This window comes from Haematobia irritans, chromosome 1, assembly GCF_050003625.1.
Source record: "Haematobia irritans isolate KBUSLIRL chromosome 1, ASM5000362v1, whole genome shotgun sequence".
Lineage (NCBI taxonomy): Eukaryota > Metazoa > Arthropoda > Insecta > Diptera > Muscidae > Haematobia > Haematobia irritans.
Window position 1 is genome coordinate 155461223 of NC_134397.1, and position 15351 is coordinate 155476573.

Genomic DNA, 15351 nt, shown 5'->3' on the forward strand with positions numbered 1-15351 from the left:
AATTTTTTTAACTCTAGGAATTGCTGTTGCCTGGACACGTGTAGATTACTTTTTCTTGAAATAACTCAACAAATAACAAGCCATTGTATGTTTTTATTCAACTTCATTGTTTAACATTGTCAAAGCATGCTGTATTGACAACAAAAACGCTAGGAAACGTGAAAAAGGGAATTATTCGCCGTCAAGCTTATTGTATATGCCGTTGCGACAAAAATGTTTCGCCTACCGCCTATCGGTATGGTTATATTTACACACTTATACTCCATATAAAAAACGTTAGCGAGGAATAAATGCGAAATCTTTGTTTTGAGCATTTTCAAACACATATGTATACAACCCTGGATATTATTTCGCAAAAATAAGTTAACATCCCTGGGCTTGAGACCCTATTTACGGAGATAAATGAAGATATTCGTTTTTCGCAAAAACGAACTTAGTACTAGACATTATTTGTAATATGCTCTGACTGAACATACTCTTTTAAAAATATATATCAAATTATAGAAAAAATTTCATAGAAAAGACGAATAAACAAAGGCTTTGAAGAACATGGGGATGTGAAAATAATACTACGTTCGCACTAGACACGAAATCCTCGTAAACGAGGATTTTGGCCGAAATCTTCCTAGATCTCAGTAGATTTGCAATAGGCAAATATCAGCTGGCTTGTAGAGGATTTCAACAAAATCTCTTTCAAAATCCACTATACTGCCTTGTACAACTATGGTTTTAGTACTAAAAATGCGCTTTTTGCAACCCTGCCCCAATATTCCTTGTATATGAATGTGTGTGTGCGTGTACACATATGGGTTTGTGTTAGTATTGATATATTTACAAACAGCTGTTAAATCCTCAAATCTACCAAAACTTGTTATTTTGCCAACCCGAACACTTGAGATTTGTAAAGAGATTTTGGTATTAAATAGCGAGATTTCGTGTCAAGTGCGAGCGTAGTATAACACAGTCGTCCGGATAAACTTATAGTCTGGACGGCGCATATGTATTTGTCGTCTTAACGCCGTACTAGGATGATATATCGAAAATCGATAGCAGCGTGAAAATTTACAGTTTCGGCTCTGAACTCCGATAGTAAAAGACATTTGTCAAAATACTCGTTACTTTCCCAGCACTATCAAACACGCCGATTGCATAAAAATGGCGTCTACAGAAAACAACGTTTTGGAAAATGATGAAAATCCTAATCCAGGTAAGTTTTTGGATAAAAAATTAGTAAACTTTTTTGTTATTAAGGGCACATTATTTGTTTTGTTCTTCGTCTACATTCTAAAAGTAATTTTCATTTGGGTACATACGATATTTGGAAACCCTCTATAAACGAATGTGTATGCATGTATATTTGTATGTGTATCGTAAATAAAATAAATCCCTTGCTGACCCGATATAGTGTATAGTGTACTAATTATCAATTGCTTGTACTTTTTATAGTACTATACAGTAATCGTACATAAGGAGGATCACGTATTTCGAATGTCGTATTTTTTAGTCGAAATACTAATTTTTTACCCTTTGAACAATCCTCTGTTTTACATACTATTACATCTATTTACACGAGTTTGAGGGTTGCTATGTATACGTTTCGAAAAAAAAAATACCTCATAATAATCATTTTTTAAGGTCGACGCACACGTTCAGGAAGGCGGACATCCACAACAACACAGCCGGTAGCATCGCCTGCCAGAGCTACAAGAAGGTCAAAAAAGGCTCAGCAGGAGCAGCAAGAGGTTAGTATATATATGCACATGTTTATGCTTTTTCATAGTACGTTTGTGTATAATAGGCGCGTTAAAATGCCAGCCAAATGAAATTTACCCTTAGTTCTTTACATTATCGACTATGAGTATTAAAAATAGATTTTTAAAGCCTTTATGTTTCCAGTCACAAAGAATTTGATATTTGGTTTAGCATTTTGTATAAATGTTTATTCATATGATGAAATGATTGCATTCATATTTAAGCACATGTGGCGTTGTTCAATGTGCTTATGAGGAATCCTGAATGTCAACCCAATTGCGCGAGGTATAAAAGGATTCCGAATGATTTTTTGCAAGGGCCATCTGATTATGAAGGCGATTTAAGCTGAGTGAAGCATAAAAAAACATTAATCTAATGTAGTACCGTTTGGGTTGTATTTGTAGGTGATCGAAATGTCAGAAGAAGTTCATGAAGAAGAGGTACAATCAGTTGCAGAACAAACAAATTTTATAGAGGAAATGATGGCAGAAGCAGCTCACGGTGTTGTTTCATTGGACAACGAAGAAGAGCAAAGTCAATCGCAAGTTCAGCAGACGGTGGTAACAGCAGAAGAAGAACCGGATGAAATATCGGGAGAAGATAATGCGAATGTAATATCTGAAGCAAATTTGGATGATAAATCTTCATCGTTTCCATTTGGTCCCGAAGGTGGACACTCTGAGACATCTGAAGATGTGGGTGACCATGCAGAAAATGAGAAAAATATTACAGAAGACAATCAACAAAACGCCCAAGAAAATTCTTTGCTGGCTTCATTGGCAGGAGACAATGCAAATAGTTTGCCCTCTGTGGGGGGAGGTGATTCAGAGAAGGAAAACTTTGAAGCAAAAGTAAATAATCATGATGATATCGTGGATAATTGCGAAAAGATGGACTCGGAAGATTCTCTTTCTGAACCAGCGATTGTAAGTGACATTCCCATTTCCGGAGGTGATATAAGCGATGCCACCATACAAAATACAGAAATTATATCCGAAGATGAACTACCTCTTCCCACAAAGCCAGAAATTAATGACGCTGAGGAAGTATCCGATGAAGAATTACCAGCACCACAGCGTGCCGAATTGCCACCTGACGCTGAAGTTATTTCCGAAGATGAGTTGCCCACAGGAGCCGATAAACGTAGTCCGTCACCATCCCAAGCGAATTCAGCATCCGGCAAAAAGCGTAAAGCTAATGATGAAACTGATGATGTTAAGAATGATGAAGAAGTGGATGCTAGTAAAAAAGACGAGCAGTACAATCCAATGAGTCCAACAAGTGAGAGTAATGATTCGTCAGCACCAACAGAAAAGAAGGCTAAAATTGATGGTAAGATTTATGAGGAAAAAAATTGTACTTGATTCAGAATATCAATTGGCATTAAAAATTAGTTTTTTACATTTATATGTTATGGATAGACATATGGAATATTGAAATATATTTCTTATTTTCCAGAATCCGAAAATAAAGACAAAGAGATGCGCAAGGAAAAAGAACGTGATAAAGATAAAGAGAGCAACAGTAGTTCGAATACACATAAAGACAAAGAAAAAGAAAAGGAACGTGAAAAAGATAAGGAAAAAGAACGCAAAAAATTGCCAGACCTTGAGAAATATTGGCGAGCTGTAAAGACAGATCCTGCTGATTTTACCGGTTGGACTTATCTACTTCAGTATGTAGACAATGAGGTAAGAATTTTGTTTAAAAGAAAATTTTACGAAAGTTTATTATATATGTAAATAAATACTTTTTCTTAGTCTGATGCTGAAGCAGCCCGTGAGGCTTATGACGCTTTCTTAAAGCACTATCCCTATTGTTATGGCTATTGGCGTAAATACGCTGACTATGAGAAACGTAAGGGTATAAAGGCGAACTGCAACGCGGTGAGTACCATACGAATACAAACAAATGCATTTTTTGAAATACGTTGTATTTTTCATAATGAAATTTATTATAAATTAATAAAAATAAAATATTCATTAAATAAAAATAAAACAAAAAAAAAAAAAAACAAACCTTCAAAACGAAACTTTCAACAATAACAAGCCGAGGTGATCGGGAATACTTCCAGTTGTTCAGTTTCGGTTTTATGGCTACAATGGACACCAATCCTCTATACTGGGCGGAAAGAGTTACGAAGGGAATGGGAAAGCGGTGTTTAAAATTTTAATTTATTAATTTTTTCCTTTAAACTTCGAATGCATAGAAACTGCACGTTTGGCTTTAATTTTTCCTCTTTATTTCTAATTTACACAATTTGATGTAATGTCTGTCATTAACTGTCGTATTAAAACGTAAATTCAAATAGTTTGTGTTTATGGTTTAATTGAAAAAAATATGTATATGTATTCCAAAACACCATTCAGGCGTAAGTACAAATGGAGTATACAATGAAATATCTTATTTGTATCTACTAGTAACAAATACAAATCCTTTTTGGAAGTTTATGCTTTCGAAATAATTAAGTTAGTCTGTATTTATTATTGTATATTTGCATATAAGTAGAATAATTAAATTGTCATCGAAAGCACATCAGTTTAAACTAAGACAATATGATAGGGCTGAAATCTATGTGTGTTTTGTGTTGTGCAGTCATCAACTCAATGTGTATATCCTCCCATTAATCCCATTATATTTATATTTTTGAAATTTACTTTGATTGGTAATTGTAATCTGAAAATATATTTAAAGAACAATAGGTAACTGGAAATGCAAATATCCATCAAAAGGTCCAAGATCCATTTTAGGGATACAAAAGTCTAAAAAAAGACCTTTCAACTAATCGACTTTTTGTCAAAAAAGAGTGGGAAATTCAAATTTGTGTTAGCTTCAAGTTCCACAAATCGACTCTTGACTTATTGACCAAAAAATTTTGATTTAGGCCGAGTTGGCTAAGCGGCTTTTGTTGGTGACTAAAGTCCACTAAAAGACTTTTAACGTTAAAATCTCAATATCATATCTATCTGTCAATAAGCGCAAATGAATAAAAAGAATATTAATGATTGAATCATGACTTAGCAAGATGATCAAGTGCACTGTATATCCATACTTTTGTAGAGTTGTACCAACATCGATCATCTACCACCCAAAAAAATGTGTTTTTTTTTTTCTTCAAAAATTGTATACGTAAAAAACATCCAGGGGTAGCATAAATACCCTTCTTTAATAAGCAGAAGTGTATTTATCGTATCGACTTGGAAATTACGACCTGTACTTTCGAGCAACATTTAGGCGAATAGAAGTACGAACAGTGAAGGCCGAACCCGATAAACATTCCCCCAAAATGTTCACTATAGATTTTTATAAGAAGGATCTGCTGCATAAAATCTTTAATAATTTAAAATTTAAGCTAAAAAAACTTGGACATGTCAGTTTGATACTGGTGGATATGTCAAGACCGGTGGCTCTATACCAACTTCGTCGTCGCACAGATAATATCAATATATCATTTGAATACTAATTCATGGATTTAACGAAGCTTCAGGTCAATTGGGCTTCCGAATTAACAGATTGATCAGTATTACAGCAATGCATAATGCGATGTACTATAAACAGATTATAATGCAAATCAGTTTCTCGATCAATATCAAGTTGAAATAAACTCCAACTTTATCTCTACAATTTAAACTCCTTCGATAAACTGTGTCTATACACATGCGGGCTATAACAGCACAATCTGAAACGATGTGAACTATAATTATGGTGGGAGCCACCGTGATGCAATGGTTAGCATGCCCGCCTTCCATACACAGGGTCGTGGATTCAAACCCATTTTCGACCAAACACCAAAAAGTTTTTCAGCGGTGGATTATCCCACCTCAGTAATGCTGGTGACATTTCTGAGTGTTTCAAAGCTTCTCTAAGTGTTTTCACTGCAATGTGGAACGCCGTTCGGACTCGGCCATAAAAAGGAGGTCCCTTGTCATTGAGCTTAACATAGAATCGGGCAGCACTCAACGATAGGAGAGAAGTTCGCCACTGTGGTACTACAATGGACTGAATAGTCTAAATGAGCCTGAAATATCGGGCTGTCTCTAATCTAACCTGACATTATGGGTCTAAAAGAAAATCAATTCCAAAAACAATGAATTCCAAATTCGAGAATCTACTTTTTATGTTTTTGAAAATTGCCTTCAACGGACTAATCGAGTTTTGATTTCAGCCGAACTTTGACGCTGGTCAAAGTCGACATTTCGTGAAATTTTGAAATCGCCTTCTAAATGTGATGTAAATCGTTTTATTCTGACTCCGAGAATATGTAATGTGTAGAGCATATATTGTGTATGAAAAATTATACTATCATATTTATCAAGTATTTGTTTGGTTATAAAAGGGATACGTAGGACAGTAGATTTCGACCGAAGCGTATTTTTTTGCCAAAACGATATTCGCCAGAAAAGGCAAAATCCGGTCGAAGCGTATTCTTTTGAAATGTATCATGACATAAGTTTCGATAGCTTTACTATTTTTTTAAAAGTTTTTTTATTTAACAAACATGTAGTTCAGTTTATGTTTTAAACTACTCTTCTCGAGTTTAAGGACTTTCAGCATTAAAAATTCTATTATTTGACATAATATCGTCCATACAGAATTATTCTTTAGAAAATGAAAATTCGATTTTATTTTTACTTCTAAATAATTCTATCTTTTACGAAAAATTTATAATTTCTAGATTAATTTAAGAACATGCATCAAAACATTATTATTCAAATTAAAATGCTCTTGAAACCAGCTGAAATTTTCTTGAAACCAAACCAAAGCTTCTAAAAAATTATAAAAACAAAAATAACTTCAGCTTCAGTTTATTATTTTGGTCCTCATCACGCCGAAGGCCAATTATCAATTTTTGGCCGAATGCCAATGTACCGATTTTAACCCCAAATCGAAGTCAAATTTTGAAAAGGTTCGAAAATACTACTTTTTGAATCTTTTTTTCTTGATTACAACATTCAGAAAGACCATTTATGCGTGAGGCATAAACGTTGTTCATGTGTGAGCGTGCGCGAGTATGACTTTTCATTTCGTGACCGTGAATTCCTATCCACATGGCGTGTGTGAATACAAATATTTCTTCGTGAATGTGTTTGAACGTGATTGAAATTCCACTCACGCGCGCATCTAAGTATATATTTACTGTAAAATAACAAAAAACTTAAAAAAAAAAAAAAATCCAATAAAACGTAATACGTCTATCATTACAAAACAAACTATTTTGTAGTCACAATTGCCCAAAGTTGCCACAGGCAACATTCTCTACCGCCTAAACGAATGGGAGTGGTGACCCGAAATTTTGGCTAGACGCTTCTTAAATGACTTCAACCTAATTAAAAGTAAAAAAAGTATCAATACCTATAAAAATTCGGGGTCGAAATGGTTAAAAACCAAATAAAATAAATTATTGCGATTCATTAATATGATCTCCATGGAATGGGTAAATGGTATGTTGTATGGTTGTTGTTTAGCAGCTTGGAAAGGATGAAGTGGTGATTAGCCCTTAAATTCATGATAACTTCGCCCGTCTTCAATGTAGCCAATCCCCGTGGTGAAAGAATAGTGATTATTGGTATTTTCCACACTATCGGTACTGCTTTGGATTGCATTTTAAACGTGTTTGAAGCTCCCTCTCTCTTAGTTTTTTTATTTATAGAATAAAAGTCCGACTAGTAGCAATATTTTCAGCAGACACTCGAACAAGTGATTAATTTAATAATTCGCTTAAATAAATTATTTTTGACATCCGACACCTACGTCATGTAAGACTTAAACCTTTCTACCAATGACAACGGTATGCAAGGTAGAAAGTTTTGATGATGAGATTTTTTATCTGAACGGGAAGACAACTCTACTTGGCGTTGGCTTGGCGTCAAATTATATGTAGGCCTCTGATTCTTCGATGGAGCTTGGCTTCTCTTAAAAATTATATTTTCAGATGAATTTACCTATCATTTAGTCTTACCTACATTTAATATAATCCTATTATCCCATACCGTGCACACAAACACACATACACGTATATACATATATATATATTCATATTCGCAAGTTGATTTGTCTGTGTTAAAACCACCAACCCAAAAAAAAGCCAATTGCAAACAGTTAAGTATCTGTGAAGTACATTCCCCACTAAACATATGTCAAAAATCTCTTCTTCTCTTTTTGGTTTCTTTCCTATTTCCAACGTTAAATTGCACAATCCACAACAATACAAATTTCGAATCACATAAACTTTAGGTTTTCGAGCGTGGCTTGGAGTCAATACCTTTATCGGTGGATTTATGGATACATTATTTATCTCATGTTAAAACGACACAGCCAGAAGACGAAGAGTATATACGATCACAATTTGAACGAGCTGTCAATGCATGTGGTCTAGAATTTCGTTCGGACAAATTGTGGGATGCCTATTTGAAATGGGAAAATGAAGGCAAACGTTATCAAAATATGGTTAACATCTATGATCGATTGCTGGCTATACCAACACAAGGTTATAGCGGACACTTTGATAAGTAAGTAAAAAAATGTATAATTGTTACACAAAATTTTCCAAGTGAAATATTACAAAAACATTTAATGCAAAATATATATAGGATGATGATGTCGATTCTATTAGTACCTGTGTAACTTTTGTTACTATTATTATTGCAAATTCTTTGAGTTTAAAACAATGTACAATATTCAATAAAGACTAATTTTTATAACAAGTAACTGGCATGTGTAAAAACATTTTTCTCAAGTCGTGTATATCCTTTGTGAAATATAAATTGTATATGTTATGGAAAATATGAGACTTGAAGATTTTTGGGCCCTCTTATTTCGGATATTTTACATTATTTACTTGGTCAAAGAGGTTTAATTCCTTTTTTAAGTAACATATTTTCCCCTATATCCAATTATTTATTTATTTAATAAAAAATATTAAAACAAACAGGATTGTTCATAGGGTGATATCTATAATAAAGTTTAGAGAATGAGAATAGAAAACCATCAATGAAAAACCAAAAATATTGGTTTGTTTATTTCAGCCCTCGAATATTATTAAAACTTGCCAAATGCATATAGCAAACAAAAGCAGAAAAAAATATCACCATAATATTTCCAATTAAAAATTTGATTGAAGTTGAAAAGTTAATCAATTAAAAAACTAACTGACACAATTAACTTTTTAATCAAATTACAAATTAAGAAAATGATTGATTTTTTTTTACTTTTTTAATTAAAATATTAATTATCCGAATTAAAATTGGAAATTAATTTAAAAATATTTCCAAATAAAAACATATGTAATTGGAAATTCTGTTCGGAAATAATTAGCTTCTATATGCATACTAAAATCATTACATTTTGGTTAAAATACAAACAATTTAAAAAATGTTAATCGCATGAAAATTACAAGAAAATTATATATATAATAACTATTAATAAATACCTAATTTAAAAAATTGAGTTTTGAACCAATTAAAAAATTGAAAGTGTAGAAAAATCAAATAATTTTTTAATCAAAAAATAATTTTAATTTCTGATTAACACTGTGGTTGACACTATCATTTTCGCGATTGAAGCAAAACAAAGATTTTAGAAAAAAACGCAAAATTGTTTGGCAGATATACCTGACTTAAATTCGTGGCCACCACTGTATATAGATAGACCTATAAGAAATAATTGCATTTGACGTGCGCAAAATAAAAAAAGCCCTGTACATAGAAGGTTCCGCGCGATCTGATTTCCAACTAAAAACTGTATTATCACCCGTGTATGAATTTGCACTGTGTCACAAGTCAGTGAAAATAATGACAAAAATCAATGAATGAACGAAGGAAACAATAAAGGTGAAGACAAAATTTGATGAGGAGTTTCCGGACACAGCACCAGGAAAATCTTAATGGACCTTTTGTTTTTTTTATGAGAAAGAATTCTTTAATTATCGATATTTCATACGTATGACCCTTAAAATTTTGTAAAAGTTAAAATTTTTAATTGGAAAAATTGTGGTGTTTTTGTATGCACTTATACTATTTCATTTATATTTATGATAGAAGTCTGGGATTTCGAAAAATTTTCCTCCATAGAAAATGTTTGGTACTATATTTTCTAATATTATTTATATGTTAAAATGTCCACGTCCACCACGTGATTTTTACTCTTTTTCAAATAGATGTTTTATAAATATTTTCAAATTTGCTTTTATCCTTTTACAGCTTCCAGGATTTAATCAATCAACATTCGATTACCACTACGATAAAACCTGAGGAAATAGTTAAGATTCGTACTGAATTACGAGAATCTAAATCCTCAAACAAGACAAAATCACGTCGCGCAAGTTCGAAAGATAAAGATCATGATTCCACAAAAGACAAGGAAAAAGAGAAAATTGAAAAGAAAAATGATGATGAGACATCGGAAAAAGAACCAGAAAACAATGTGGAACCTATGACAGTCGATACCGATGAAGCTGTTGTGGCAGTTGAAGAAAAGAAAGCCATTGTAGATGATCTCAGTGATTTAACCACATTGACGGAAGAAGAAATCTCATCTATAAAGGATAAAGTAATATCGATAAGACGTAAGCTACACAAAACAACTGTGGCTGCAGTTACTGCCAGATGGACATTTGAAGAGGGTATTAAACGACCCTACTTCCATGTAAAACCATTGGAACGATGCCAGTTGAAGAACTGGAAAGACTACATTGACTTTGAAATTGAAAAAGGTGATCGAAAACGTATTTTGGTTTTGTTCGAACGTTGTCTCATAGCATGCGCTCTGTACGATGAATTCTGGCTAAAAATGATACGCTATTTGGAATCAATACTGGAAGAGCCAGAAATACCAGCAATATTAAGTGACGTATATCGTCGAGCTTGCGAAATTCATCACCCAGACAAACCCAGTTTACATTTGATGTGGTCTGCATTCGAAGAGTGTCAAACGAATTTCGACAAGGCCGCTGAAATTTTGGTAAATCTGGAGAACAGAGTCCCAAACCTTTTGCAAATTGCCTACAGACGCATAAATATTGAACGCCGTCGCGGTGATAATGAAAAGTGCAAGACATTGTATGAACACTACATAACAACTGCAAAAAATAAGAATATTGCAGGCAGTTTAGCGATCAAATATGCCAGATTCTTAAATAAAATTTGTCACGATTTAGAGGGAGGTCTAAGAGTTTTGCGACAAGCCCTTGAAAAAGATAATGCCAATACACGTGTAGCCTTACAAATGATTGATCTAGCCTTGCAGCGACCGACAGTTGATGAGGATGAAGTCGTTTTGATAATGGACAGATTTATGGCAAGAGAAAATATTGAACCTGAACAAAAAGTTTTGTTTGCCCAAAGAAAGGTGGAATTTCTAGAAGATTTTGGTAGTACAGCTAAGGGATTGCAAGAAGCTCAACGGTCTCTTCAATTTGCTTTAAATAAGGCAAACGAAGCCAAAAAGAAGCGGTAAGTTAATATTTTTATTAAATTTACCATTGTTATGTATGTCAATGTGAGCAATTTCTATACGATATAAACGAGATATAAAAACAAAAATAAGAAAAGAATCGTATTCGAAAAATAAAGAAAACAAAAATTAGGGTGTCTAAAATCGCTAATGTGACTGAAGCCGTGGGCATGATTAAACTCGAAAGTTAATATTATTAACGTCAATACGCAATTTTTTTAAATCTATCACGAAATTAATTGATCCAATTAAGTTTGTATTAAATTTTTTCAATAACGGAAATGGTAGTATCAATTTCCAACGTCAAATAAAAAATTAATTGGTTCAAAAAACATTGAAACAATTAATGTTTGTGATTGTTAAACCAATCTAATTTTTAATTGATTATTTTTTTTTTTTAAATTCAATTGGTCATATTTTTTCATATATATCATAAAATTTCGAATGTTCGTTCAGCTCCGAACCACGGTAAATTTAGGTTAAATTTTAAAAATTTTGTTCTGAAATAATTATAAATAATATATTTTTTTAATGCAAAATTCTACAAATTTTAAAATATTATATACGACTGTGAGTTCAATCCCAGTTTCAACCGAACACATCTCGAAGTGTATTAAAGCTTCTCTAAGTGGTTCCACCGTAATGTGAACACGGTTGCCACTCGTTCCAAAAATAATCTACCAAAATTGGAAGAAAATTTTACCACAAATCTAAAAAATTAAAAGTCAGGGTGGGTCCCTGAGTCGATCTAGCCATGTCCGTCTGTCTGTGAACACATTTTTGTGATCAAAGTCTAGGTCTAGGTAGTTTAAGTCCAAACGCCTTCAAATTTGGCGCAAGTTCCTATTTTGGGTCTGAATAGAACCCTATTGATTTTGGAAGAAATCGGTTCAGATTTAGATATAGCTCCCATATATATCTTTAGCCCGATTTTACGTCATATGACCACAGAGGTCAAAGTTGTAGTCCGATTTATGTGAAATTTTGCACAGGGAGTTAAATTAAAATACATACTAAATAACAGGTTGGCTGATAAGACCCCGGTCTAACATAGGAAACACATTTTTTTTGTCAAAATTCGTTTTTATTATTCAACATAGTTCCATTCAAGAGCGATACAACGATTATAACGACCTTCCAATTTTTTTCTTGGTGGAACAACACTTTTTTCTTTTTCATATGGGGCCGTTTTGCCGCGATTTCGACCTTCAAACGCTCCAATAACGCCATATAATAGTCACTTTTGATGGTTTTTCCCTTCTCAAGATAATCGATAAAAATTATTCCATGCGCATCCCAAAAACAGAGGCCATTACTTTGCCAGTGGACTTTTGAGTCTTTCCCAGCTTCGGAGACGGTTCACCGGTCGCTGTCCACTCAGCCGACTGTCGATTGGATTAAGGAGTGTAGTGATGGAACCATGTTTCATCCGTTGTCACATATCGACGGAAAAACTCGGGTGTATTACGAGTTAACAGCTGCAAACACCGCTCAGAATCATCAACACGTTGTTTTTGGTCAAATGTGAGCTCGCGCGGCACCCATTTTGCACAGAGCTTCCGCATATCCAAATATTGATGAATGATATGACCAACACTTTCCTTTGATATCTTTAAGGCCTCTGCTATCTCGATCAACTTCATTTTACGGCCATTCAAATCATTTTGTGTATTTTTTGATGTTTTCGTCGGTAACCACCCCTTTCGGGCGTCCACTGCGTTCGCCGTCCTCCGTGCTCATTTCACCACGCTTGAATTTTGCATACCAATCAATTATTGTTGATTTCCCTGGGGCAGAGTCCGGAAACTCATTATCAAGCCAAAGTTTTGCTTCCACTGTATTTTTCCCCTTCAGAAAACAGTATTTTATCAAAACACGAAATTCCTTTTTTTCCATTTTTTTCACAATAACAAAAGTTGCTTCACAAAAGACGCTCTATCTCACAAACTAATTGACTTACAGATTTACATATTTTGACACGAATCATTTAAAGGTTGGTACTATATAAAAATAATATGCATTTAATACTAGCGACGCCATCTATGTGTCAGACCGGGGACACAAAATTTGTCAAAATTTTATTTCTTTAGAAAATATTGTCAAAATTTTATTTCTTTAGAAAATTTTGTCAAAAGTTTATTTCTTTAGAAAAGTTTGTCAAAATTTTATTTCTTTAGAAAATTTTGTCAAAATTTTATTTCTTTAGAAAATTTTGTCAACATTTTTTTCTTTAGAAAATTTTGTCAAAATTTTATTTCTATAGAAATTTTTGTCAAAATTTTATTTCTATAGAGAGTTTTGTCAAAATTTTATTTCTATAGAAATTTTGTCAAAATTTTATTTCAAAATCAAATTCAGTAGATTTTCAATATGCCTTTCATACGAATCAATTTTCTTCTTTTTTACAGAGAATCAAGCCCCAGCCGAAAATTATCTGGTCACACCTCTGCCGCAGGAAACACTGCTCCAGCGGCTTACAATAATGGTTCTTCTGGAGCTGCTAGTGGTTATAATTATGGTTCTGGCAACTCGACAGCATACTACGGTCAGCAAAATAGCAGTTCATATCCTCAACAACAATCATCATATGATAGTTACTATAATCACTGGCAATACAATACAGGATACAGTGGTTATGGTCAGTGGAGTGGTTATACAAATTACTATTGAACATAATTGGGTTGAAACATAATCATGATATATAATAAACAATAGTCGTAATATTTTACTACACAATAATTATTAAATAATTATGATCATGCATATTCTCTTTTATTAATTAATCAGTCCAATCCATTAAACGATAGCAGAAAAATATTTGCCGTTTATTACGGAGAAGTATTTAGAAGCAAATAAAATAGAAAAAAGCTGCAAATATTTTATATATATTATATATATTTACATTTGACTTTCTATAAAAACAACTGTAATAACCTCTTCCTGCTTTCATTTTTTGTATTTAGTTTTATGTTTCGATACCTATAACAAAAGCTACAAACATGTTTGGAAAATGTTTGCCAAAAAGAACAGGAACTATTTTTATGATATGGAAATATTATTGTTATTATTTGGCATTTTGGATGTTAACCTTCTTTTCCTATGTAATAAAAACTATCTTTTATTTTTGTCTTAATTTTTTTTTTTCGTTACTAGTTTTTCTTTTAATTCAGAAACCAAAAACAGCAACGGAGTAAACTATTTTATATTTTGAGTATATATTTCTATTTTTGTGTGAAACATTTGCATCAATATCAATAAAATAAAAAATAAAATTTATAATTACTAGCAGTAAACGAATAAACCAAAACAAGGAAACCCATATTTTTATTTTAGGAAAATATCCTTAGGAAATACAAAGCACACCATCGAAATTTATAATTACTAGCAGTAAACGAATAAATCAAAACAAGGAAACCCACATTTTTATTTTAGGAAAATATCCTTAGGAAATACAAAGCACACCATCGAGTGTAAAAGAATATGAGAAGTTTATTATGATGGCAAATTATTGCGAAGACATAAAACCAGTTATCCTGGATAAGCTTAATGCGAACACTGTGTTTATTAATGTGGCCCTCGGTAGCATTGGGGAAGAGCGCAAGCCTTGTGTGATGAAGATTTTAAAATATACGACAGCGCCTCTAGTGGCGAACAGTGGCAAAACAATATGCATTCCTTTTCATAAATAAACAGTCATAAATTGTTATTCATTTATTGATTGATTGACAAAGCACGCTAATGAAATTGGAAAATTCTCGTGGGTAGTCAACATGAACCTACGGATTATAATTTTAGGTTGCCAAGATTCTAGAACAACAACAAAATTATGTTAATATAGGAGTTGCCATGATCCAGACAAACAATTTAGCCTCTCTTAAGTGAGGACTTTTTACTTTAGTGGGGTGGAATAAAACACACAAAGTTGCAGGGTGGGTGGACTAACCTACATTAAAATTAAAATCCATACCGCACGCACACAGATCTTATTCCTTAAAATGTTCAAACCACTTTGATACAGAAAGTCAAAATGCAAGTAGCGGCAAAGTATGACCGTTAGAATATGTATGGATATACGAATGATCAAATACATGAGTATAGACATAGTACATATATACAAATAAAAATGTGAGAAACAAAAAGATTAACAGT

General features: G+C 32.9%; 1 protein-coding gene across 1 annotated transcript; it reads left to right on the top strand.

The window, feature by feature from the left end:
- The first annotated feature begins 1053 nt into the window (after window positions 1-1053).
- Window positions 1054-14335, top strand: Prp39 (pre-mRNA processing factor 39). The gene is made up of 8 exons (XM_075291977.1): window positions 1054-1207; window positions 1636-1742; window positions 2157-3084; window positions 3211-3443; window positions 3513-3638; window positions 7987-8261; window positions 9951-11201; window positions 13611-14335. The coding sequence occupies exons 1-8, from the start codon at window positions 1156-1158 to the stop codon at window positions 13870-13872; spliced, it is 3234 nt and encodes a 1077-aa protein (XP_075148092.1). The 5' UTR covers window positions 1054-1155; the 3' UTR covers window positions 13873-14335.
- The last annotated feature ends 1016 nt before the right edge of the window (window positions 14336-15351 follow it).

What these genes read in the sequence shown, in the direction of transcription:
- Prp39 (XM_075291977.1), top strand. Translation starts at nt 1,156, where the DNA reads ATGGCGTCTACAGAAAACAACGTTTTGGAAAATGATGAAAATCCTAAT. An exon ending in TAAAGGCGAACTGCAACGCG is followed by an intron (nt 3,639 to 7,986) that starts GTGAGTACCATA and finishes CATAAACTTTAG; the next exon opens with GTTTTCGAGCGTGGCTTGGA. An exon ending in AACGAAGCCAAAAAGAAGCG is followed by an intron (nt 11,202 to 13,610) that starts GTAAGTTAATAT and finishes TCTTTTTTACAG; the next exon opens with AGAATCAAGCCCCAGCCGAA.